At 43.8% G+C, this 26,057-nt stretch overlaps 1 protein-coding gene across 2 annotated transcripts in view; it reads right to left on the bottom strand.

Annotated features, from left to right (window-relative positions):
* The window catches only part of LOC139562203 (lysosomal cobalamin transport escort protein LMBD1-like), a 247,937-nt gene that overhangs the window by 126,608 nt on the left and 95,272 nt on the right, over window positions 1–26,057 (bottom strand). For both annotated transcript variants that reach the window (XM_071379664.1, XM_071379665.1), the window contains exon 6: window positions 5,121–5,209. In XM_071379664.1, coding sequence (XP_071235765.1) covers window positions 5,121–5,209 — 89 coding nt within the window. The remainder of the gene's footprint in view (window positions 1–5,120; window positions 5,210–26,057) is intronic.

Genomic DNA, 26,057 nt, shown 5'->3' with positions numbered 1-26,057 from the left:
TGGTAAGAGAGTGGTGCTAGCAAAGCCAGGGTTATGGGTGACTGTTGGTAAGAGGGTGGTGCTAGCAAAGCCAGGGTTATGGGTGACTGTTGGTAAGAGGGTGGTGCTAGCGAAGCCAGGGTCGTGGGTGACTGTTGGTAAGAGGGTGGTGCTTGCGAAGCCAGGGTTATGGGTGACTGTTGGTAAGAGAGTGGTGCTAGCGAAGCCAGGGTCGTGGGTGACTGTTGGTAAGAGGGTGGTGCTTGCGAAGCCAGGGTCGTGGGTGACTGTTGGTAAGAGGGTGGTGCTTGCGAAGCCAGGGTCGTGGGTGACTATTGGTAAGAGGGTGGTGATAGCGAAGCCAGGGTCGTGGTGACTATTGGTAAAAGGGTGGTGCTAGCATAGCCAGGGTCGTGTGTCCAATCCCATATATGAAATCATTATACACTCATTATACTCTAACTGGCTTTTGTTAGGAATGTAGAAATAGGCTAGGTGGTTTCGCAAAAACACTTTTGATAAGCACCTTACATATATCCTTTACATTTCGGATGGTTTAAAATGAATGGTTGCGAGGCTCTGCGAGGCTCTGAGAGAGAAAAGACTGGGTGTGGGACCAGGATATGAGAGTCTGCGACAGCCTTAACACCCCTCAGAGGAGAGGACAGTAGTTCTCTGCCACACACAGTCACTCAAGGCTATCATTGGATTACTGTATAGTCTCTTGCTCTCTCTCTCTCTCAAAGACTTGGAGGGGAAGGAGGGAAGAGGGGAGGGGAAGGAGAGTGCATCTATCCACTTTGGGAAATGCAAGGAGAGATAAATGACCACCCTGCCTGATCCTCTCAGAGAAACAGAGGGAAGAATGGTTGACTGGAGAGCATGCCCTTGATCGTATTAAAACCACATCCAGATGACTGGCGTTATAAAGAAAGTGACTTTCAGAGACCAGGTCTAGAAAAGATTGGAACCAATAGTCAGTCTTCACTGCACAAAATAGGAACCAACCCATGTCCCAGATGCAACAGTCCTGCTTCAACCTACAAGCCCTGCTTCAACCTACAAGCCCTGCTTCAACCTACAAGCCCTGCTTCAACCTACAAGCCCTGCTTCAACCTACAAGCCCTGCTTCAACCTACAAGCCCTGCTTCAACCTACAAGCCCTAGTTCAACCTACAAGCCCTAGTTCAACCTACAAGCCCTGCTTCAACCTACACGTCCTGCTTCAACCTACAAGCCCTGCTTCAACCTACAAGCCCTGCTTCAACCTACAAGCCCTGTTTCACCCTACAAGCCCTGCTTCAACCTACAAGCCCTGCAAGAAAGCACAAGCAATTCCAAGCAGCTATTGCATGCGTCCCAAATGGCACCCTGTTCCCTACATAGTGCACTACTTTTGACCAGGGCCCAGAAGGGTAATAGGGAGCAATTTGGGATGTAGCCAAGTCGCTGAGGGGATTTCTACACCGGCATGCCTCATTGCACCATTGTGGATAATGTAATGGCCACCCCATTTGAGCTGCAGTCGCTGCAGTTTGTGGCCTAAATTAGCAGTTTGCCGGGCCGGGGTCGGGAGGCTGAGTTAGTGAGGAGTGTCTTCCCCCTTGCTCAATTAACCTCCCATCTGGAGTAGGAGAGAGAGAGGAGAGAGAGGGGGAATTAGCGGAGGGATGATCCTGCCTTAATGTTTTATGCATCCCAAATTGCACCCTATTCACTATACTGTATATTACACTACTTTTAAAACAGGGCACTGGTCAAAAGTAGTGCACTATGAAGGGAATACGGTGCCATTTGGGGGACAGACGCTTCCTCCTGAGCAACACTGACATTTCCCCACAGGAGGCTGCAGTAGAAGATCAATCGCCCTGAGGAAGGGGTCGGGCATGGTGGGAGGAGTCAGGAAGGGTGAGGAAAGCATTGGAGGGAGGAGAGAGGTGGGAGGACAGTCAGGAAGGGTGAGGAAAGCGTTGGAGAGAGAAGAGAGGTGGGAGGACAGTCAGGAAGGGTGAGGAAAGCGTTGGAGAGAGGGGAGAAGTGGGAGGACAGTCAGGAAGGGTGAGGAAAGGCTTGGAGGGAGGAGAGAGGTGACAGGATAGTCAGGAAGGGTGAGGAAAGCGTTGGAGAGAGGGGAGAGGTGGGAGGACAGTCAGGAAGGGTGAGAAAAGGCTTGGAGGGAGGAGAGAGGTGGCAGGACAGTCAGGAAGGGTGGGGAAAGCGTTGGAGAGAGGGTAGAGGTGGGAGGACAGTCAGGAAGGGTGAGGAAAGGGTCAGAGGGAATTGAGGGGTAGGAGGGGTATCAGAAGGGGGGTGGGGAGGGCCAGGATCTGACTGCAGGCCACAGTGGGAAGAGTGTGACAGATGGGTTGACTTCCTCCCCTGATCCCCAGATGCCCCGGAGAGCCTCCTGATTCCTCTCTTGGAGCTGTGCCCAACACGACCCCGGCTGCTGCCTCTTCATGCTCTGCTCCAACTGTAAACCACCATTAAAGGCCAACTTATTCATTCACCTGGTTGGCTATAAAGCTGGCTCTGTCGCGACTATCTGAAAGCCCAAAATCTAACAAGTACAGTGTACACCGGCATTAGGTCTACATACAGTGTACACAGGCATAAGGTCTACATACAGTGTACACAGGCATTAGGTCTACATACAGTGTACACAGGCATAAGGTCTACATACAGTGTACACCGGCATAAGGTCTACATACAGTGTACACCGGCATTAGGTCTACATGCAGTGTACACAGGCATTAGGTCTACATACAGTGTACACAGGCATAAGGTCTACATACAGTGTACACCGGCATAAGGTCTACATACAGTGTACACCGGCATTAGGTCTACATACAGTGTACACAGGCATTAGGTCTACATACAGTGTACACAGGCATTAGGTCTACATACAGTGTACACAGGCATTAGGTCTACATACAGTGTACACAGGCATTAGGTCTACATACAGTGTACACAGGCATTAGGTCTACATACAGTGTACACAGGCATTAGGTCTACATACAGTGTACACAGGCATTAGGTCTACATACAGTGTACACAGGCATTAGGTCTACATACAGTGTACACAGGCATTAGGTCTACATACAGTGTACACAGGCATTAGGTCTACATACAGTGTACACAGGCATTAGGTCTACATACAGTGTACACAGGCATTAGGTCTACATACAGTGTACAAAGGCATTAGGTCTACATACAGTGTACACAGGCATTAGCTCTACATACAGTGTACACAGGCATTAGGTCCTACATACAGTGTAGATAAGACATTAGGTCTACATACAGTGCAGATAGACATTAGGTATACATACAGTGTAGATAAGACATTAGGTCTACATACAGTGTACATAGACATTATGTCCTACATACAGCATACATAGACATTAGTCCTACATACAGCGTACATAGACATTAGGTCCTACATACACCGTACATAGACATTAGTCCTACATACAGCGTACATAGACATTAGGTCTACATACAGTGTACACAGGCATTAGGTCCTACATACAGTGTAGATAAGACAGTAGGTCTACATACAGTGTACATAGACATTAGCTCTACATACAGTGTACACAGGCATTAGGTCTACATACAGTGTAGATAAGACATTAGGTCCTACATACAGTGTACACAGGCATTAGGTCTACATACAGTGTACACAGACATTAGGTCTACATACAGTGTACACAGACATTAGGTCTACATACAGTGTACACAGGCATTAGGTCCTACATACAGTGTACACAGGCATTAGGTCTACATACAGTGTACACAGACATTAGGTCTACATACAGTGTACACAGGCATTAGGTCTACATACAGTGTACACAGACATTAGGTCTACATACAGTGTACATAGGCATTAGGTCTACATACAGTGTAGATAGACATTAGTCCAACATACAGTGTTCCCAGGCATTAGGTCTACATACAGTGTACACAGGCATTAGGTCTACATACAGTGTACACAGGCATTAGGTCTACATACAGTGTAGATAAGACATTAGGTCTACATACAGTGTAGATAAGGCATTGGGTCTACATACAGTGTACATAGACATTAGGTCCTACATACAGCGTACATAGACATTCACACGGACCCACACACAGACAGCAGACATATGAGGATCATAGAGGACCACTCAACTTGGACTGGCACATTCAAATGCAAGTCACATTAGGAGGAATAGAAATATATAGGTATGAACTGCTGTAGAGGGAAGGGGTCATACTCGTCACAGTTCTGCAGTGAAGAGAGAACCGTCTTTCTTGAGTGACACATCAAAGCAAGGGAGGCTTTCTCCCTTTTTTTCCGGGAGACAGATGGTTGCGAGTGGCACAATGAGGATGGTTGACATTGACGAGGGAAAGTGTTGCCTCTGCCAAGTCCACACGTCACCTCAGTATGCAGCCTTGTGTCAGCCATCCATCCATCGCTCTGTCTGGCCCATACAGCTTTTCAATACCACCACTAAATGGAGATTCATTACCAACCACACTGAGACAAGTGAGTGATGTGGTGGGTCATTCACGAGGGCTATCTGATCAAAGGACTGAGTGTGTAAGCCACACTGGACCATAACTGAGATGGTAACACATCACATTAAGAAGTGTCTGTAAATGGTTTATAAGTAGGTTATAAACAGTTAATATGTAGTTTATAAAATCACTTATAAACAGTTCAAACTTTGTTAGAAATTGTGAAATTGTCGTTTTGGTACAACTTTAAACCATACCTAAATGTAAAGTGTTATTTAAAGAGTACCTTACTGTAAAGTGTTATTTAAAGCGTACCTTACTGTAAAGTGTTATTTAAAGCGTACCTTACTGTAAAGTGTTATTTAAAGCGTACCTTACTGTAAAGTGATATTTAAAGCGTGCCTTACTGTAAAGTGATATTTAAAGAGTACCTTACTGTAAAGTGTTATTTAAAGCAGACCTTACTGTAAAGTGATATTTAAAGCAGACCTTACTGTAAAGTGATATTTAAAGCGTACCTTACTGTGAAGGGATATTTAAAGCGTACCTTACTGTAAAGTGACATTTAAAGCGTACCTTACTGTGAAGTGATATTTAAAGCGTACCTTACTGTGAAGTGTGACCAGTCAGACAATACTTACGGTTGTTCCCCAGCTCCTCAAACAGATACTGCATCTTCTCCCACTGGGTACCATTCTGATTAGGTGGGGCTTCAAGAGGAATGAAGGCCCTGCAAAAAATACTATTCATTAAAACCATTGCCTTTATTAGAAGTAAAATATGATATAGCCTGGTCCCAGATCTGATTGAAGTTTGCTATACAGCACAAACAGATCTGGGACCAGGCAAGTTAAAATAAGCCCAACTGTGAAATGCAGGTTAGAACATGTGATAGCCTACTTTGTAAAGTAAATGTCTTAGAGAAGCCATGACGTTGGGTATCTCCAGTGCATTTCTTAATGGAAACACAATGTTTTGATTACGTCCCTTGATAATAATTGCTTCTATCAACAGCCGTCAGCATCATCAGTAGTGCACAAGAACTTTTAGTTTCCCAAACACTATTTACATAAAGTTGTCTCTGCTAGACAGGTTTATTTACCTAGCATTGAAGGGAATGTATTCAGGGAACTCTCTTCACTGTCAGAACGTCAGACAATACCCCCCAGTCTGAGCCGAGAGACTAGCTAACACCTGCCACTGAAACCAACAGGATGGAGGGAAATATTGAAATATTAATGTTTGTTGTATTGAAAGCCTTCTTCAGGGTTAATGACAAAGATCATTTACTGTAGCATTTCTTTTGGACCCGCAATTAAATGGATCCAAGGTGTGCATTTTGTTGGACTAACATAGACATTACCAAACACTGACTAGAGATGGAACGTATTCCTGGGAAGGGCTGTAACTGTTATTTATTAAGCTGAGTAGGGCAGACCATTTCATTTCCCCAGGAAAACAACTGCATTAATCCAACTACACATTGGTAGAGGGTTTAGTAGTGGAAACAGCATCAATGACTATTGGTAGAGGGTTTAGTAGCGGCAACATTATCAATGACTATTGGTAGAGGGTTTAGTAGTGGCAACAGCATCAATGACTATTGGTAGAGGGTTTAGTAGTGGCAACAGCATCAATGACTATTGGTAGAGGGTTTAGTAGCGGCAACAGCATCAATGACTATTGGTAGAGGGTTTAGTAGCGGCAACAGCATCAATGACTATTGGTAGAGGGTTTAGTAGCGGCAACAGCATCAATGACTATTGGTAGAGGGTTTAGTAGTGGCAACAGCATCAATGACTATTGGTAGAGGGTTTAGTAGTGGCAACAGCATCAATGACTATTGGTAGAGGGTTTAGTAGTGACAACAGCATCAATGACTATTGGTAGAGGGTTTAGTAGTGGCAACAGCATCAATGACTATTGGTAGAGGGTTTAGTAGTGGCAACAGCATCAATGACTATTGGTAGAGGGTTTAGTAGCGGCAACAGCATCAATGACTATTGGTAGAGGGTTTAGTAGTGGCAACAGCATCAATGACTATTGGTAGAGGGTTTAGTAGCGGCAACAGCATCAATGACTATTGGTAGAGGGTTTAGTAGTGGCAACAGCATCAATGACTATTGGTAGAGGGTTTAGTAGTGGCAACAGCATCAATGACTATTGGTAGAGGGTTTAGTAGTGGCAACAGCATCAATGACTATTGGTAGAGGGTTTAGTAGTGGCAACAGCATCAATGACTATTGGTAGAGGGTTTAGTAGTGGCAACAGCATCAATGACTATTGGTAGAGGGTTTAGTAGTGGCAACAACATCAATGACTATTGGTAGAGGGTTTAGTAGTGGCAACAGCATCAATGACTATTGGTAGAGGGTTTAATAGCGGCAACAGCATCAATGACTATAGGTAGAGGGTTTAGTAGCGGCAACAGCATCAATGACTATTCGTAGAGGGTTTAGTAGCGGCAACAGCATCAATGACTATTCGTAGAGGGTTTAGTAGCGGCAACAGCATCAATGACTATTGGTAGAGGGTTTAGTAGCGGCAACAGCATCAATGACTATTGGTAGCGGGTTTAGTAGCGGCAACAGCATCAATGACTATTGGTAGAGGGTTTAGTAGCGGCAACAGCATCAATGACTATTGGTAGAGGGTTTAGTAGCGGCAACAGCATCAATGACTATTGGTAGAGGGTTTAGTAGCGGCAACAGCATCAATGACTATTGGTAGAGGGTTTAGTAGCGGCAACAGCATCAATGACTATTGGTAGAGGGTTTAGTAGCGGCAACAGCATCAATGACTATTGGTAGAGGGTTTAGTAGCGGCAACAGCATCAATGACTATTGGTAGAGGGTTTAGTAGTGGCAACAGCATCAATGACTATTGGTAGAGGGTTTAGTAGTGGCAACAGCATCAATGACTATTGGTAGAGGGTTTAGTAGTGGCAACAGCATCAATGACTATTGGTAGAGGGTTTAGTAGTGGCAACAGCATCAATGACTATTGGTAGAGGGTTTAGTAGTGGCAACAGCATCAATGACTATTGGTAGAGGGTTTAGTAGTGGCAACAACATCAATGACTATTGGTAGAGGGTTTAGTAGTGGCAACAGCATCAATGACTATTGGTAGAGGGTTTAATAGCGGCAACAGCATCAATGACTATAGGTAGAGGGTTTAGTAGCGGCAACAGCATCAATGACTATTCGTAGAGGGTTTAGTAGCGGCAACAGCATCAATGACTATTCGTAGAGGGTTTAGTAGCGGCAACAGCATCAATGACTATTGGTAGAGGGTTTAGTAGCGGCAACAGCATCAATGACTATTGGTAGAGGGTTTAGTAGTGGCAACAGCATCAATGACTATTGGTAGAGGGTTTAGTAGTGGCAACAGCATCAATGACTATTGGCAGAGGGTTTAGTAGTGGCAACAGCATCAATGACTATTGGTAGAGGGTTTAGTAGTGACAACAGCATCAATGACTATTGGTAGAGGGTTTAGTAGTGGCAACAGCATCAATGACTATTGGTAGAGGGTTTAGTAGTGGCAACAGCATCAATGACTATTGGTAGAGGGTTTAGTAGTGGCAACAGCATCAACGACTATTGGTAGAGGGTTTAGTAGTGGCAACAGCATCAATGACTATTGGTAGAGGGTTTAGTAGTGGCAACAACATCAATGACTATTGGTAGAGGGTTTAGTAGTGGCAACAGCATCAATGACTATTGGTAGAGGGTTTAGTAGCGGCAACAGCATCAATGACTATTGGTAGATGGTTTAGTAGCGGCAACAGCATCAATGACTATTGGTAGAGGGTTTAGTAGCGGCAGCAGCATCAATGACTATTCGTAGAGGGTTTAGTAGCGGCAACAGCATCAATGACTATTCGTAGAGGGTTTAGTAGCGGCAACAACATCAATGACTATTGGTAGAGGGTTTAGTAGCGGCAACAACATCAATGACTATTGGTAGAGGGTTTAGTAGCGGCAACAGCATCAATGACTATTGGTAGAGGGTTTAGTAGCGGCAACAGCATCAATGACTATTGGTAGAGGGTTTAGTAGCGGCAACAGCATCAATGACTATTGGTAGAGGGTTTAGTAGCGGCAACAACATCAATGACTATTGGTAGAGGGTTTAGTAGCGGCAACAACATCAATGACTATTGGTAGAGGGTTTAGTAGCGGCAACAGCATCAATGACTATTGGTAGAGGGTTTAGTAGCGGCAACAGCATCAATGACTATTGGTAGAGGGTTTAGTAGCGGCAACAACATCAATGACTATTGGTAGAGGGTTTAGTAGAAAGCAACAGCAACAATGACTATTGGTAGAGGGTTTAGTAGCGGCAACAGCATCAATGACTATTGGTAGAGGGTTTAGTAGCGGCAACAACATCAATGACTATTGGTAGAGGGTTTAGTAGTGGCAACATCATCAATGACTATTGGTAGAGGGTTTAGTAGTGGCAACAGCATCAATGACTATTGGTAGAGGGTTTAGTAGCGGCAACAGCATCAATGACTAGTGGTAGAGGGTTTAGTAGCAGCAACTTCTTGAAATAAATGCAATGCAATAATTTGAAGTGAGAGTAGGTTGTATCTTTGACAATGCTTTTCACACTACCCAAATCTAATCAATAGATAACAGAATGATTCATTTCTTTCTTTGTCTATTTGTCTGTTTGTTTGTGTACAAACCAAAACAAGGCCTTGAACTCATTGTTTTTTTTGCAGTCTATTGTTGAGACCTTTATCTTCTCCGCCGCAGCCTGTCCTACCCATCGAATTACTTTTATAATTAACAGGCAATTCATCTAATTATGATGTTTAAACTATGACCCAAATGGCACCCCATTCCCTTTAGAGTGCACTTCTTTTTCCCATGGCCCATAGGGCTCTGGTCAAAAGTAGTGCACTAATTAGGGAATAGGTGCTATTTAGGATCCCTGACTTTGGGATCTATGTTCTGCTGGCGTTAACACATTGCTAGTGTCAAACCACATTCGGTGGCAATTTTGACAAGTTAAAGCCAGAGCTGTGCTATTTTCAAACTATTGTGCAAGGATTGATAATTGACCTGTTTAATATCAGCACACTTGCGGTCAGATGGGAGGGGTGGAAATATTTGAAGTGTGCCCTTAAAAACATGATCCCGAGTGCTAATTTCAGGGAGCACTGATATTTAAGACCAACCAAAAGCTAGTTTTGATTTGATAGGATCCCTATTAGCCGACACCAATGGCAACAGCTAGTCTTACTGGGGTCCTACACATAACGAAAAATACATTACAGACAAAATACTTTACAATTTACATACATTTATAAACATGTAGTGTCTGTGTGTGTACATCTATTAGTTCCACATACATGTCAGTACATACACACCACAAGTAGGTCACATGGGGGAGAGGCGTTGTGCCGTGAGGTGTTACTTTATTTGTTTTTTGAAACAAGGTTTGCTGTTCACTTGCGCTATATAAGATGGAAGGGAGTTCCATTCACTCTAATGGCTCTGTAAAATACTTTACGTTTTCTTGAACTTTTTATGGACCTGGGGACTGTGAAAAGACCCCTGGTGGCATGTCTGGTGGGGTAAGTGTGTGTCAGAGCTGTGTGTAAGTTGGCTATGCAAACATTATGGAACTTCCAACACATTGGTTCTTATAAAAACAAGAAGTCAGTCGATTGTTATAAAAACTAGAAGTCAGTCTCTCCTCAAGTCTTAGCCAAGCGAGACTGACATGCATAGTATTAATATCAGCACGCTGATTACAATGACGAGCAAGACGTGCCACTTTGTTCTGGGCCAGCTTCAGCTTAACTAGGGATTTCTTTGCAGCACTCGACCACATGACTGGACAATAATCAAGGTAAGATAAAACAAGAGCCTGCAGGACTTGCTTTTTGGTGTCAAAAAAGCAGAGCATTTCTTTATTTTTCTACCCAAGTTATAGACTGTTTTCTCTGCTACCACACAGCAAGCGGTACTGGAGCCCAAAGTCTAGGACAAAAAGTCTCCTCAACATCTTCTACTGCTGAACAATTAATAAAATCGCCATTGGACAATTTACATTGACCCCCACCTCCCTCCCTTTTTGTACACTGCTGCTACTCGCTGTTTATTATCTATGCATAGTCACTTCACCCCCACCTACATGTACAAATTACCTCAACGAACCTGTACCCCCGCACACTGACTCGGTACCGGTGCCCCCTGTATATAGCCTCGTTATTGTTATTCTTATTGTGTTACTTTTTATTAGTACTTTTTATTTTTGTCTACTTGGTAAATATTTTCTTAACTCTTCTTGACCAACTGCACTGTTGGTTAAGGGCTTGTAAGTAAGCACTTCATGGTAAAGTCTACACTTGTTGTATTCGGCGCATGTGACAAAGTTTGATTTGAAACACATGCTTTGTTTAATGCCAGTGGCAGGTCATTTTTGTTTATCCTGGCGATTTTATGACATCATTATATTTTACATGTATTTATTGTTGTTGTTGTAAAAAAAAAAGATTGGCTTTAATTAAATTAAACAAGCAAACTTATTAGAATGATTCACCATCCTGGTTTTAGCGGTAACGCCGTTGGTTATGGCATGAATTTTGACAGCGGAAACACAGACTATCTAGCCAAGATGCACATTGCCCATATGAACATGGAACAGCACTAATGTGGAACAACAGTCATGTGTAGATTAGCCTAATGTGGAACAACAGTCATGTGTAGATTAGCCTAATGTGGAACAACAGTCATGTGTAGATTAGCCTAATGTGGAACAACAGTCATGTGTAGATTAGCCTAATGTGGAACAACAGTCATGTGTAGATTAGCCTAATGTGGAACAACAGTCATGTGTAGATTAGCCTAATGTGGAACAACAGTCATGTGTAGATTAGCCTAATGTGGAACAACAGTCATGTGTAGATTAGCCTAATGTGGAACAACAGTCATGTGTAGATTAGCCTAATGTGGAACAACAGTAATGTGTAACAGTAATGGAATGACTTGGTTTCCTCTATCGTAATCGCTCCTCTTTTACCTCAGCTGCCAAACTAACCCTGATTCAGATGACCATCCTACCCATGCTAGATTACGGAGACATCATTTATATGTCAGCAGGTAAGGGCGCTCTTGAGCGGCTAGATGTTCTTTACCATTCAGCCATAAGATTTACCACCAATGCTCCTTATAGGACACATCACTGCACTCTATACTCCTCTGTAAACTGATCATCTCTGTATACCCGTCGCAAGACCCACTGGTTGATGCTTATTTATAAAACCCTCTTAGGCCTCACTCCCCCCTATCTGAGATATCTACTGCAGCCCTCATCCTCCACATACAGTACAACACCTATTCTGCCAGTCACATTCTGTTAAAGTTCCCCAAAGCACACACATCCCTGGATCGCTCCTCTTTTCAGTTCGCTGCAGCTAGCGACTCGAACGAGCTGCAACAAACACTCAAACTGGACAGTTTTATCTCCATCTCTTAATTCAAAGACTCAATCATGGACACTCTTACTGACACTTGTGGCTGATTCGCGTGATGCATTGTTGTCTCTACCTTCTTGCCTGTGTGCTGTTATCTGTGTCCAATAATGTTTGTACCATGTTTTGTGCTGCTACCATGTTGTGCTGCTGCCATGTTTTTGTCATGTTGTGTTGCTACCATGCTGTATTGTCATGTGTTGCTGTCATGCTTTGTTGTTGTCTTAGGTCTCTCTTTATGTAGTGTCTCTCGTCTTGATGTGCCTTTTGGTAGGCCGTCATTGTAAATAAAAATTAGTTGGAGGCTGACGTGAAATGCCTGGCTGCGGATTTGAAAAAGGTTTAGAGGGATTCTCTCACCTCAATAACCTGAGACTGGTATCGATCCCAGAGTCAGCGGAAATGCCTCGCGCCACGGATAATTATGTTTAGTTATAACATACTAGTCTTGTATAGTCGGGGAGTTGGCGAACCCATTCAGGATTATTTGATGTGATCTAATGTTTTGATCATCTAGTGTGCTTGCCTTACAAGCATTCAGTCATTTTAATTTCATTGTATTAAGGTTTTACTTAACTCCTGTGTTTCTAGGATGTCTCGTTCACCTATTCAGTTTGTTTACATAGTATCTCAGTGACTTAAAATATTTTTGGTTATTTGTTTACTGCATCCGTTTGTACCGACCAAGTAAACAATAAATGTTCCGAAGCTACACGTTTTTGGGGGTCTTCACTTCAATTTTAAAGGTTTTGAACGTCCTTTATGCCCAGCAAACGTTCAACATTGCGCACACGTAATTTTTTGGTCTTGGCTGTAAGTTGTCTTAGCGTCAAACTAGACAATTATTATAATTTTTTGATTGCTTTACTACGATTTGCTTACTTCAAATTAGGTTTTTGGCTGAGAGCCTTTATACATTTTATTTATTTTCTCTCTCAATGCCTGTTATAAGACTGGGAATATAATTATACACATCTACAAGTGGTGCTTTTGTAATTTTGTTTGCACAAGGGATTCACTTTTATTTTTCTCTCTTTTTGCTGCTTGATCCACTAACACAAAACGCGACTTTAAAGAGCGGGACTGTGGGTTTAGGTTTAACACCGCACTCTCACAGGCATACTGTGTGAAGAGAACATGTTCTATTTAGGCTTGTACCTTGTTTGGGGAAGTACTGTCTGGGATGGGGGGAGGTGGTTGAAGTGAGGAAGGAGGTTCAATTGTTCAGTTCTAATGTTGTCATTCATTCTTTTTCCAAATATCTTGCACCGTACATTATTACTCTGAGACAAGTTATTCTGGGGTTTTTGGGTACTCATTGCTTTTCCACTCTATGCTCTAATGACAGGGTTGTATAACGGGAGTGCTCAGGGTGGCCGAAATAATATGATCAAGTGCATTTCGTGGAACATCAAAGGGGTTAACAACCCTGTGAAGCGTAAGAGGGTGCTGACACACTTAAAGGGTTTGAATGCAAATGTTGCATTTCTACAAGAGACTCACTTGAGGACTGGTGAGCATTTAGGATGCGTAGGGACTGGGTTGGTCAAGTGTTCCACTCTAACTTTCATAGTAAATCAAGAGGTGCTGCCATTTTGGTTGATAAATCTACTCCCTTTGTAGCTTCTGAGGTTATTGCTGATCCTAAGGGATGATACGTCATAGTAACCGGTAAACTGTTTTCTACCCCTCTTGTGATGGCTAGTGTTTATGCTCCCAATTGGGATGACACAAGTTAAATGTATTCCTTTTTATCTGCTACACCCAATTTAGATTCTCATTTGTTGATTTTAGGGGGGGGGGGGGGGGGATTTCAACTGTACAATGTCCCCAGTTCTTGACAAGTCCTCACGAAGAACTACAGGCCCATCTAAATGTGCCCTACTTATTCAATCTTTCCTTCAGAAATATGCTGTGTGAGAGGCCTGGCGTTTCCTACACCGTACAGATAGACAGTATTCCTTTTATTCTCATGTTCATCAAACATACTCCCGCATTGATTACTTATTTTTGGACAAGAAACTTCTGCCTAACCTTCGACGGTGTGCTTACAAGAGTATTGTTATTTCTGACCATTCACCATTAGTGCTTGAACTAGTTTACCCAGCGACCTCCTATGCGTTTTCAATGGCGTCTTAACCCCATTTTACTCTCAGATAAGGAGTTTGTCAATTTCATTTCTTCTGAAATCACCTTATTCCTAGAAACTAATTCAATGCCAGGTATGTCCTGCTCTACCATATGGGAGTCTCTCAAAGCATACCTACGTGGCCAAATTATTGCTTATACAGCCAACCAAAACAAAGTTCGCTCTCAGCGACTCCGGGACCTGAGCGAATCCATAGCCACATTGGATGAGAAGTATGCTACGGATCCTTCCTCTGATCTACATAAAGAGCGCCAACTACTCCAATCTGAATTTGATGAGCTTTCTACCAGGCAAGCCGAACAGTTACTCTTGCGAGCTTGATACAGAGTGTATGAACAAGGCGACGAGGCCAGTAAACTCCTTGCACATCAGATCTGTAAATCTGAGGCCTCACGTTTAATCCCACAAATAAGGACCCTGTCTGGTGCCACCACAGTTATACATAAAGAGATCAAGGATCAATTCAAACAATTTTACTCTGCGCTGTACACCTCTGAATCTCCTCAAGAGCCTTTGCTGATTGATTCATTCTTTAATGGCTTGAATATGCCTTCAATTGATACAGACTCCCATGACTGTCTAGAAGAAGAATTTACACCTGAGGAGATTGTAACAGCAGTTTCCGCAATGAAAAGTGGTAAATCATCGGGTCCGGACGGTTTTCCAACCGAATTTTACAGGATGTTTTCTGGTCTGCTTTGCCCATTCTTGTCTCGATTATTTCAGAGTGCCTTAATACCTCAAAGCTACCGCGCCTAGTCTTTATCAGGCTTCAATTTCATTTATATTAAAGAAAAACAAAGATCCCCTGGAATGTGGATCCTATCGCCCAATCTCGCTTTTAAACTGTGATTACAAAATCCTAGCCAAGATTTTAGCCATCCGTATGGAAGGCACGCTGCACCAAGTAATACACTCTGACCAGACTGGCTTTGTGAGAAATAGGTATTTGTTTTTCAATATTAGACGCCTTATGAATATACTGTACTCCCCAGCGTCGGGGGAACCGGAGGTGGTGGTCTCACTTGATGCGGAAAAAGCTTTTGACCGCGTTGAGTTGGACTACCTAACAGCTGCCCTTTATAGATTTGGCTTTGGCCCCAAATTCATTGCGTGGATAAAGAGTATTTATTTTTCCCCCCATGGCTTCAGTATGGACTAACAACTTGTCCTCTGACTATTTTCCCTTGCACTGCCGATCCAGACAGAGTTGTCCACTCTCCCCTTTGTTGTTTGCTTTGGCAATCGAGCCTCTCGCCATTGCACTATGCTCTAGTGATGCCATTCAAGGTATAATCAGGACGGGCTTACAGCAGAAAGTCTCGCTATATGCTGACAACCTCCTTTTGTTTATCTCCAACCCTGATACCTCATTGCCACGTGCCTTATCTGGTCTTAAAAAGTTTGGATAAATCCCAGGGTACAAGCTGAATCTAGGCAAGAGTGAGCTTTTCCCTGTAAATAAGGCTGCTTTAAAGTGCTCTTTTACAAGTTTTCAGTTTAGGATTGTCCGGGATCAATTCACCTACTTGGGAGTTAAAGTGACAAGGAAATATTCAAATTTGTTTCAGGAAAACTTTGTTGCTCTAGCAGACAGTTTGAAACAATCTTTTATTTTTTGGAATTCGCTACCTCTTTCTCTTATTGGAAGGCTTAATGTCATTAAAATGAATGTGTTGCCCAAATGTTTATATTTATTTCAATGTTTACCCATTTTTATTCCAAAATCTTTTTTTAATTCACTGGATCAAGCATTCATGTATTTTATTTGGGATGGCAAGGTACCACAGATTGGTAGAAAACATTTACAGAAGCCTAAGCTCTACCAAATTTTCAGACATACTATTGGGCTGCAAATTTCAGCGCCCTTCTGTATTGGCTGCAGACTGATCCTACTGGCCCTAGACCACTCTGGGTCCAGATGGAGTCTGAATCGTGTAAACCTGCTGCACTTTCTTCTGTGTTGTGCTCGTCTCTTCCAGTGTCCCTAGGCAAAAGGTGTGTCAACCCAATTGTAAAGCAGTATCTTAAAATTTGGAATCAGTTCCGTTTAGCCTTTAGCCTCCGAGGCTTTTCTCTATCAGGCCCAATCAATCAGAACATTTTATTTCCTCCATCTTGAATGATGGGGCTTTTGCCATCTGGCACTCACTAGGCCTCTCCTCACAAGCCCAATTATTCTTTGATGATACATTTGCCTCTTTTGCTCAGCTACAGGAAAAGTTCAACCTCAACCAATCCCACTTTTTCTGCTATCTCCAGACTAGGAACTTTGTCAGAGCTAACACACCTGAATTTCCCCATAGGCCTGCGAATACAGCTATAGAGAGCATCTTTGAGCTGAACAAGCTTCCTAGGGGCGCAATTTCAGATGTATATGCAATCATTGACTTACAGAACCCTTCTTTGGTGCCTTTAAAGACTCGATGGGAAAAGGATTTGGGGGAGGAAGTTGGGGAAGACACATGGGAATCTGTGCTGCACAGGGTGCATTCGTCCTCTTTTAGCACTAGACACAGCCTCATTCAATTCAAGGTGGTTCACCGTATCCACTGGTCCCGGGGCCAAACTTGGAAGAATATTCTCTGATTTTGATATTACCTGTTTCAGAAGTTAAACGGACCCAACCACACTGTTGCATATGTTTTGGGGCTGTCATAAACTGTCAGGTTTCTGGGAATTAATATTTAAATGTTTCTCTGATATATATGACACTGTCATAGATCCGTCTCCCCTTACAGCCCTTTTTGGAGTACTGCCCATAGGTACCCCCCTGTCAAGAATCCAGTTGGACACTGTTGCTTATACAACTATTTTAGCTAGACAGCTAATACTACAGAACTGGAAGATGGCAGCTCCCCCCATCTTATAAATATTGGGTGAGAGATGTGTTGTGCTCTCTGAAACTAGAAAAATGTTAATTCAATACACGTGGGAACCCCAAACTGTTTAATGAGGCTTGGGCTCCATTCCGGTCTTACTTTAAACAGTCCATCCTCTGATGGCATTCATATTAAAACAAAAATAAGTCTGTATTTGACCCCCCTGTGACTTAGGGGTTGGATGAGCATTTCTTTGTGGGGGTTTTTTGAGGGGGGGGGGGGACATTAAGGTTGATGATGTGCTTATTGATTGTGACCTGCGGATGCCTTGTTCATCTTGCCCGGTCGGTCAGAGACTAAAATGTGAGCTTGTATTGCCCTTTTTTTTCTTTTTTTTTTTTTACATTTTGTTCACGGTTACATAAAAAATACAAACATTTATTTTAAAGCATTGTAAACTATATTTTGGGTCCAGTGGATGGTCGGTCTGTGGCCATGACTGTGTGTGAGTGGTTGCATTTCTCCACCCCTATCCCTTGACTGTTTACAGGAAAAATGGGGAGGTGTTTGCTCTGTCCCTGTACTACAGATTGCCCTTTAACCTTTGTAGCCTTCTGCCCGGTGTGTTTAACTTGTCTAAAGTACGGTATCTTTAAAGCTAATTATTTAAAAAATAATAATAATCTAGTTGAGTACATTATTTCAATTGTTTTGTGTTGTCTTGTGTGTAAAACTGAATAAATAGAGCTTTCAAAAAATAAAGGTAAAATAAAAATATATATAAAATATGTATGTTATCTATGTATTGTAGGTAGGCCTACATTATGTTAGCCATGCAGCTCCTATTTAAGACGTGTGTATAACCCCCTCCATGTGTCCATGCCATCATGAAGAGCATCATGAAAGGAGAGAAGAACTTCTGGGAATACCGGTGAACCTCATATACACAAGTTATTTGTCTGTAACAATTGCTTGTTTTCCGTTTGATATGTTGAAAACCCAAGCCCTCCGTAGGCTACCCTAACCCTAGGCCTACTATAATGACGGCTAATTTTAAACATGTTAGGCTAAACCAAGGCTGAAAATATTGGCAATACTTTACTTGAAGCCTGCAAGTATAATGCTTTTTACCTTGTTATAAGCACGTATGAGCTTTTATAATGTCTAATAATAAAGTGTATAATATGTTGTCTCTACGGATCAACATTTCGACTAAGAAACAACATGCTGAATGTAGACCACCCTATTAAAGAACAACCACCTCAAAAGCCCAAGTTTAAAGAATCAGCAGCAGTTGAAAGTTCAATAGTCATTTTAAGAGTTGTGAGTCATGCCTAGCCCTCTAGCCCAGTCACGACAGGCTGCAAACAAAAGACTGTGTTCAAGCAGCAAAGCCCTTGAATGAACAGTCACCCAAACAGTGGCCTGATGTCTCCCTGTACCACAGGGTATCACACAGAGAGGAGAGGAGATGAGTGGAGTGGAAAGGAAAGCAAAGGAGAGGCAGAGCAGGATAAAAGCCATCATGTCGCCTCGCATCAAGAGACCTGAACAACAATCCCCCGGTACAAAGAGGTACAAAGGGCTGACGGTTCAAAAAGGTAAAATAGACACCAAATTGCTTCTGTCTAAAGAATCCCAAAGAGTCCAAACTTTTCAACTTGAAATGGACCATGTGGGCTCGATCCTAGGCTGTGTCTCAAATGTCAACATGTTGTCTAAGGCCCATAGGGCTCTGGTCAAAAGTAGTGCACTATGTAGGGAATAGGGTACCATTTAGGATGACATGTTTCTATCCACCCACCGTCCAATCCAGGCAGCATCCTCTATAGGATCAGAGTGCCATTTAATGGTTGAACGAGCATTACATTACATGACCTGAACAGCAAGCATGTTACTGTGGTGGTGGATAGGAGAAATCCATTATGTTTATGCTGCACAAGCACAGTTCAACACAGAGTAAACTGGAGGTTAAATGGGACATGGTTTCCACCGTGTATCACTATAGATTTAAGCATCAAGTCATCTTCGAGACACTTAATCACGAAAGGGACAGTTCACAATGACTTTATCTGAGACTGAGTGATTAAATAAGTCTAGAGATGGGGCTGGGGATGGGAGCTGAGGATGGGGGATGGAAACTCAGATGTCCCTCCACATAAGGTTAAGCATATTGGGTCAGTAACTATAGCAGAGGGCATATTGGGTCAGTAACTATAGCAGAGGGCATCTTGGGACAGTAACTATAGCAGAGGGCATCTTGGGGCAGTAACTATAGCAGAGGGCATCTTAGGACAGTAACTATAGCAGAGGGCATCTTGGGGCAGTAACTATAGCAGAGGGCATATTGGGTCAGTAACTATAGCAGAGGACATCTTGGGACAGTAACTATAGCAGAGGGCATCTTGGGACAGTAACTATAGCAGAGGGCATATTGGGTCAGTAACTATAGCAGAGGGCATCTTGGGGCAGTAACTATAGCAGAGGACATCTTGGAACAGTAACTATAGCAGAGGGCATCTTGGGACAGTAACTATAGCAGAGGGCATCTTGGGGCAGTAACTACAGCAGAGGACATCTTGGGACAGTAACTATAGCAGAGGGCATCTTGGGACAGTAACTATAGCAGAGGGCATATTGGGTCAGTAACTATAGCAGAGGGCATCTTGGGACAGTAACTATAGCAGAGGGCATCTTGGGGCAGTAACTATAGCAGAGGGCATCTTGGAACAGTAACTACAGCAGAGGGCATCTTGGGTCAGTAACTATAGCAGAGGGCATCTTGGGTCAGTAACTATAGCAGAGGGCATCTTGGGACAGTAACTATAGCAGAGGGCATCTTGGAACAGTAACTATAGCAGAGGGCATCTTGGGACAGTAACTATAGCAGAGGGCATCTTGGGACAGTAACTATAGCAGAGGGCATCTTGGGACAGTAACTATAGCAGAGGACATCTTGGAACAGTAACTATAGCAGAGGGCATCTTGGGACAGTAACTATAGCAGAGGACATCTTGGGACAGTAACTATAGCAGAGGACATCTTGGGACAGTAACTATAGCAGAGGGCATCTTGGGACAGTAACTATAGCAGAGGGCATCTTGGGACAGTAACTATAGCAGAGGGCATCATGGGACAGTAACTAAAGCAGAGGGCATCTTGGGGCAGTAACTATAGCAGAGGGCATCTTGGAACAGTAACTATAGCAGAGGGCATCTTGGGTCAGTAACTATAGCAGAGGGCATCTTGGGACAGTAACTATAGCAGAGGGCATCTTGGGTCAGTAACTATAGCAGAGGGCATCTTGGGTCAGTAACTATAGCAGAGGGCATCTTGGGACAGTAACTATAGCAGAGGGCATCTTGGGTCAGTAACTATAGCAGAGGGCATCTTGGAACAGTAACTATAGCAGAGGGCATCTTGGAACAGTAACTATAGCAGAGGACATCTTGGAACAGTAACTATAGCAGAGGACATCTTGGAACAGTAACTATAGCAGAGGGCATCTTGGGGCAGTAACTATAGCAGAGGGCATATTGGGGCAGTAACTATAGCAGAGGGCATCTTGGGACAGTAACTATAGCAGAGGACATCTTGGAACAGTAACTATAGCAGAGGACATCTTGGAACAGTAACTATAGCAGAGGGCATCTTGGGGCAGTAACTATAGCAGAGGGCATATTGGGGCAGTAACTATAGCAGAGGGCATCTTGGGACAGTAACTATAGCAGAGGGCATCTTGGGTCAGTAACTATAGCAGAGGGCATCTTGGGTCAGTAACTATAGCAGAGGGCATCTTGGGACAGTAACTATAGCAGAGGGCATCTTGGGTCAGTAACTATAGCAGAGGGCATCTTGGAACAGTAACTATAGCAGAGGGCATCTTGGGTCAGTAACTATAGCAGAGGACATCTTGGGACAGTAACTATAGCAGAGGGCATCTTGGGACAGTAACTATAGCAGAGGGCATCTTGGAACAGTAACTATAGCAGAGGACATCTTGGAACAGTAACTATAGCAGAGGACATCTTGGAACAGTAACTATAGCAGAGGGCATCTTGGAACAGTAACTATAGCAGAGGGCATCTTGGAACAGTAACTATAGCAGAGGACATCTTGGAACAGTAACTATAGCAGAGGACATCTTGGAACAGTAACTATAGCAGAGGGCATCTTGGGGCAGTAACTATAGCAGAGGGCATCTTGGAACAGTAACTATAGCAGAGGGCATCTTGGAACAGTAACTATAGCAGAGGGCATCTTGGAACAGTAACTATAGCAGAGGGCATCTTGGAACAGTAACTATAGCAGAGGGCATCTTAGGACAGTAACTATAGCAGAGGGCATCTTGGGGCAGTAACTATAGCAGAGGGCATATTGGGTCAGTAACTATAGCAGAGGACATCTTGGGACAGTAACTATAGCAGAGGGCATATTGGGTCAGTAACTATAGCAGAGGGCATCTTGGGGCAGTAACTATAGCAGAGGGCATCTTGGGGCAGTAACTATAGCAGAGGACATCTTGGGTCAGTAACTATAGCAGAGGGCATCTTGGGACAGTAACTATAGCAGAGGGCATCTTGGGGCAGTAACTACAGCAGAGGACATCTTGGGACAGTAACTATAGCAGAGGGCATCTTGGGACAGTAACTATAGCAGAGGGCATATTGGGTCAGTAACTATAGCAGAGGGCATCTTGGGACAGTAACTATAGCAGAGGGCATCTTGGGGCAGTAACTATAGCAGAGGGCATCTTGGAACAGTAACTACAGCAGAGGGCATCTTGGGTCAGTAACTATAGCAGAGGGCATCTTGGGTCAGTAACTATAGCAGAGGGCATCTTGGGACAGTAACTATAGCAGAGGGCATCTTGGAACAGTAACTATAGCAGAGGGCATCTTGGGACAGTAACTATAGCAGAGGGCATCTTGGGACAGTAACTATAGCAGAGGGCATCTTGGGACAGTAACTATAGCAGAGGACATCTTGGAACAGTAACTATAGCAGAGGGCATCTTGGGACAGTAACTATAGCAGAGGACATCTTGGGACAGTAACTATAGCAGAGGACATCTTGGGACAGTAACTATAGCAGAGGGCATCTTGGGACAGTAACTATAGCAGAGGGCATCTTGGGACAGTAACTATAGCAGAGGGCATCATGGGACAGTAACTAAAGCAGAGGGCATCTTGGGGCAGTAACTATAGCAGAGGGCATCTTGGAACAGTAACTATAGCAGAGGGCATCTTGGGTCAGTAACTATAGCAGAGGGCATCTTGGGTCAGTAACTATAGCAGAGGGCATCTTGGGACAGTAACTATAGCAGAGGGCATCTTGGGTCAGTAACTATAGCAGAGGGCATCTTGGAACAGTAACTATAGCAGAGGGCATCTTGGGTCAGTAACTATAGCAGAGGACATCTTGGGACAGTAACTATAGCAGAGGGCATCTTGGGACAGTAACTATAGCAGAGGGCATCTTGGAACAGTAACTATAGCAGAGGACATCTTGGAACAGTAACTATAGCAGAGGACATCTTGGAACAGTAACTATAGCAGAGGGCATCTTGGAACAGTAACTATAGCAGAGGGCATCTTGGAACAGTAACTATAGCAGAGGACATCTTGGAACAGTAACTATAGCAGAGGACATCTTGGAACAGTAACTATAGCAGAGGGCATCTTGGGGCAGTAACTATAGCAGAGGGCATCTTGGAACAGTAACTATAGCAGAGGGCATCTTGGAACAGTAACTATAGCAGAGGGCATCTTGGAACAGTAACTATAGCAGAGGGCATCTTGGAACAGTAACTATAGCAGAGGACATCTTGGAACAGTAACTATAGCAGAGGGCATCTTGGGGCAGTAACTATAGCAGAGGGCATCTTGGGACAGTAACTATAGCAGAGGGCATCTTGGGGCAGTAACTATAGCAGAGGGCATCTTAGGACAGTAACTATAGCAGAGGGCATCTTGGGGCAGTAACTATAGCAGAGGGCATATTGGGTCAGTAACTATAGCAGAGGACATCTTGGGACAGTAACTATAGCAGAGGGCATCTTGGGACAGTAACTATAGCAGAGGGCATATTGGGTCAGTAACTATAGCAGAGGGCATCTTGGGGCAGTAACTATAGCAGAGGGCATCTTGGGGCAGTAACTATAGCAGAGGACATCTTGGGTCAGTAACTATAGCAGAGGGCATCTTGGGACAGTAACTATAGCAGAGGGCATCTTGGGGCAGTAACTACAGCAGAGGACATCTTGGGACAGTAACTATAGCAGAGGGCATCTTGGGACAGTAACTATAGCAGAGGGCATATTGGGTCAGTAACTATAGCAGAGGGCATCTTGGGACAGTAACTATAGCAGAGGGCATCTTGGGGCAGTAACTATAGCAGAGGGCATCTTGGAACAGTAACTACAGCAGAGGGCATCTTGGGTCAGTAACTATAGCAGAGGGCATCTTGGGTCAGTAACTATAGCAGAGGGCATCTTGGGACAGTAACTATAGCAGAGGGCATCTTGGAACAGTAACTATAGCAGAGGGCATCTTGGGACAGTAACTATAGCAGAGGGCATCTTGGGACAGTAACTATAGCAGAGGGCATCTTGGGACAGTAACTATAGCAGAGGACATCTTGGAACAGTAACTATAGCAGAGGGCATCTTGGGACAGTAACTATAGCAGAGGACATCTTGGGACAGTAACTATAGCAGAGGACATCTTGGGACAGTAACTATAGCAGAGGGCATCTTGGGACAGTAACTATAGCAGAGGGCATCTTGGGACAGTAACTATAGCAGAGGGCATCATGGGACAGTAACTAAAGCAGAGGGCATCTTGGGGCAGTAACTATAGCAGAGGGCATCTTGGAACAGTAACTATAGCAGAGGGCATCTTGGGTCAGTAACTATAGCAGAGGGCATCTTGGGACAGTAACTATAGCAGAGGGCATCTTGGGTCAGTAACTATAGCAGAGGGCATCTTGGGTCAGTAACTATAGCAGAGGGCATCTTGGGACAGTAACTATAGCAGAGGGCATCTTGGGTCAGTAACTATAGCAGAGGGCATCTTGGAACAGTAACTATAGCAGAGGGCATCTTGGAACAGTAACTATAGCAGAGGACATCTTGGAACAGTAACTATAGCAGAGGACATCTTGGAACAGTAACTATAGCAGAGGGCATCTTGGGGCAGTAACTATAGCAGAGGGCATATTGGGGCAGTAACTATAGCAGAGGGCATCTTGGGACAGTAACTATAGCAGAGGACATCTTGGAACAGTAACTATAGCAGAGGACATCTTGGAACAGTAACTATAGCAGAGGGCATCTTGGGGCAGTAACTATAGCAGAGGGCATATTGGGGCAGTAACTATAGCAGAGGGCATCTTGGGACAGTAACTATAGCAGAGGGCATCTTGGGTCAGTAACTATAGCAGAGGGCATCTTGGGTCAGTAACTATAGCAGAGGGCATCTTGGGACAGTAACTATAGCAGAGGGCATCTTGGGTCAGTAACTATAGCAGAGGGCATCTTGGAACAGTAACTATAGCAGAGGGCATCTTGGGTCAGTAACTATAGCAGAGGACATCTTGGGACAGTAACTATAGCAGAGGGCATCTTGGGACAGTAACTATAGCAGAGGGCATCTTGGAACAGTAACTATAGCAGAGGACATCTTGGAACAGTAACTATAGCAGAGGACATCTTGGAACAGTAACTATAGCAGAGGGCATCTTGGAACAGTAACTATAGCAGAGGGCATCTTGGAACAGTAACTATAGCAGAGGACATCTTGGAACAGTAACTATAGCAGAGGACATCTTGGAACAGTAACTATAGCAGAGGGCATCTTGGGGCAGTAACTATAGCAGAGGGCATCTTGGAACAGTAACTATAGCAGAGGGCATCTTGGAACAGTAACTATAGCAGAGGGCATCTTGGAACAGTAACTATAGCAGAGGGCATCTTGGAACAGTAACTATAGCAGAGGACATCTTGGAACAGTAACTATAGCAGAGGACATCTTGGAACAGTAACTATAGCAGAGGGCATCTTGGGGCAGTAACTATAGCAGAGGGCATATTGGGGCAGTAACTATAGCAGAGGGCATCTTGGGACAGTAACTAAAGCAGAGGGCATCTTGGAACAGTAACTATAGCAGAGGGCATCTTGGGGCAGTAACTATAGCAGAGGGCATATTGGGGCAGTAACTATAGCAGAGGGCATCTTGGGACAGTAACTATAGCAGAGGGCATCTTGGGTCAGTAACTATAGCAGAGGGCATCTTGGGTCAGTAACTATAGCAGAGGGCATCTTGGGTCAGTAACTATAGCAGAGGGCATCTTGGGACAGTAACTATAGCAGAGGGCATCTTGGGTCAGTAACTATAGCAGAGGGCATCTTGGGTCAGTAACTATAGCAGAGGGCATCTTGGGTCAGTAACTATAGCAGAGGACATCTTGGGACAGTAACTATAGCAGAGGGCATCTTGGGACAGTAACTATAGCAGAGGGCATCTTGGAACAGTAACTATAGCAGAGGACATCTTGGAACAGTAACTATAGCAGAGGACATCTTGGAACAGTAACTATAGCAGAGGGCATCTTGGAACAGTAACTATAGCAGAGGGCATCTTGGAACAGTAACTATAGCAGAGGACATCTTGGAACAGTAACTATAGCAGAGGACATCTTGGAACAGTAACTATAGCAGAGGGCATCTTGGGGCAGTAACTATAGCAGAGGGCATCTTGGAACAGTAACTATAGCAGAGGGCATCTTGGAACAGTAACTATAGCAGAGGGCATCTTGGAACAGTAACTATAGCAGAGGGCATCTTGGAACAGTAACTATAGCAGAGGACATCTTGGAACAGTAACTATAGCAGAGGACATCTTGGAACAGTAACTATAGCAGAGGGCATCTTGGGGCAGTAACTATAGCAGAGGGCATATTGGGGCAGTAACTATAGCAGAGGGCATCTTGGGACAGTAACTAAAGCAGAGGGCATCTTGGAACAGTAACTATAGCAGAGGGCATCTTGGAACAGTAACTATAGCAGAGGGCATCTTGGAACAGTAACTATAGCAGAGGGCATATTGGGGCAGT

Source organism: Salvelinus alpinus, chromosome 32 (assembly GCF_045679555.1).
Source record: "Salvelinus alpinus chromosome 32, SLU_Salpinus.1, whole genome shotgun sequence".
NCBI classification, from domain to species: domain Eukaryota; kingdom Metazoa; phylum Chordata; class Actinopteri; order Salmoniformes; family Salmonidae; genus Salvelinus; species Salvelinus alpinus.
The sequence above is the reverse complement of the archived record's forward strand: the minus strand, read 5'-3'. Positions and strand labels throughout refer to the sequence as shown.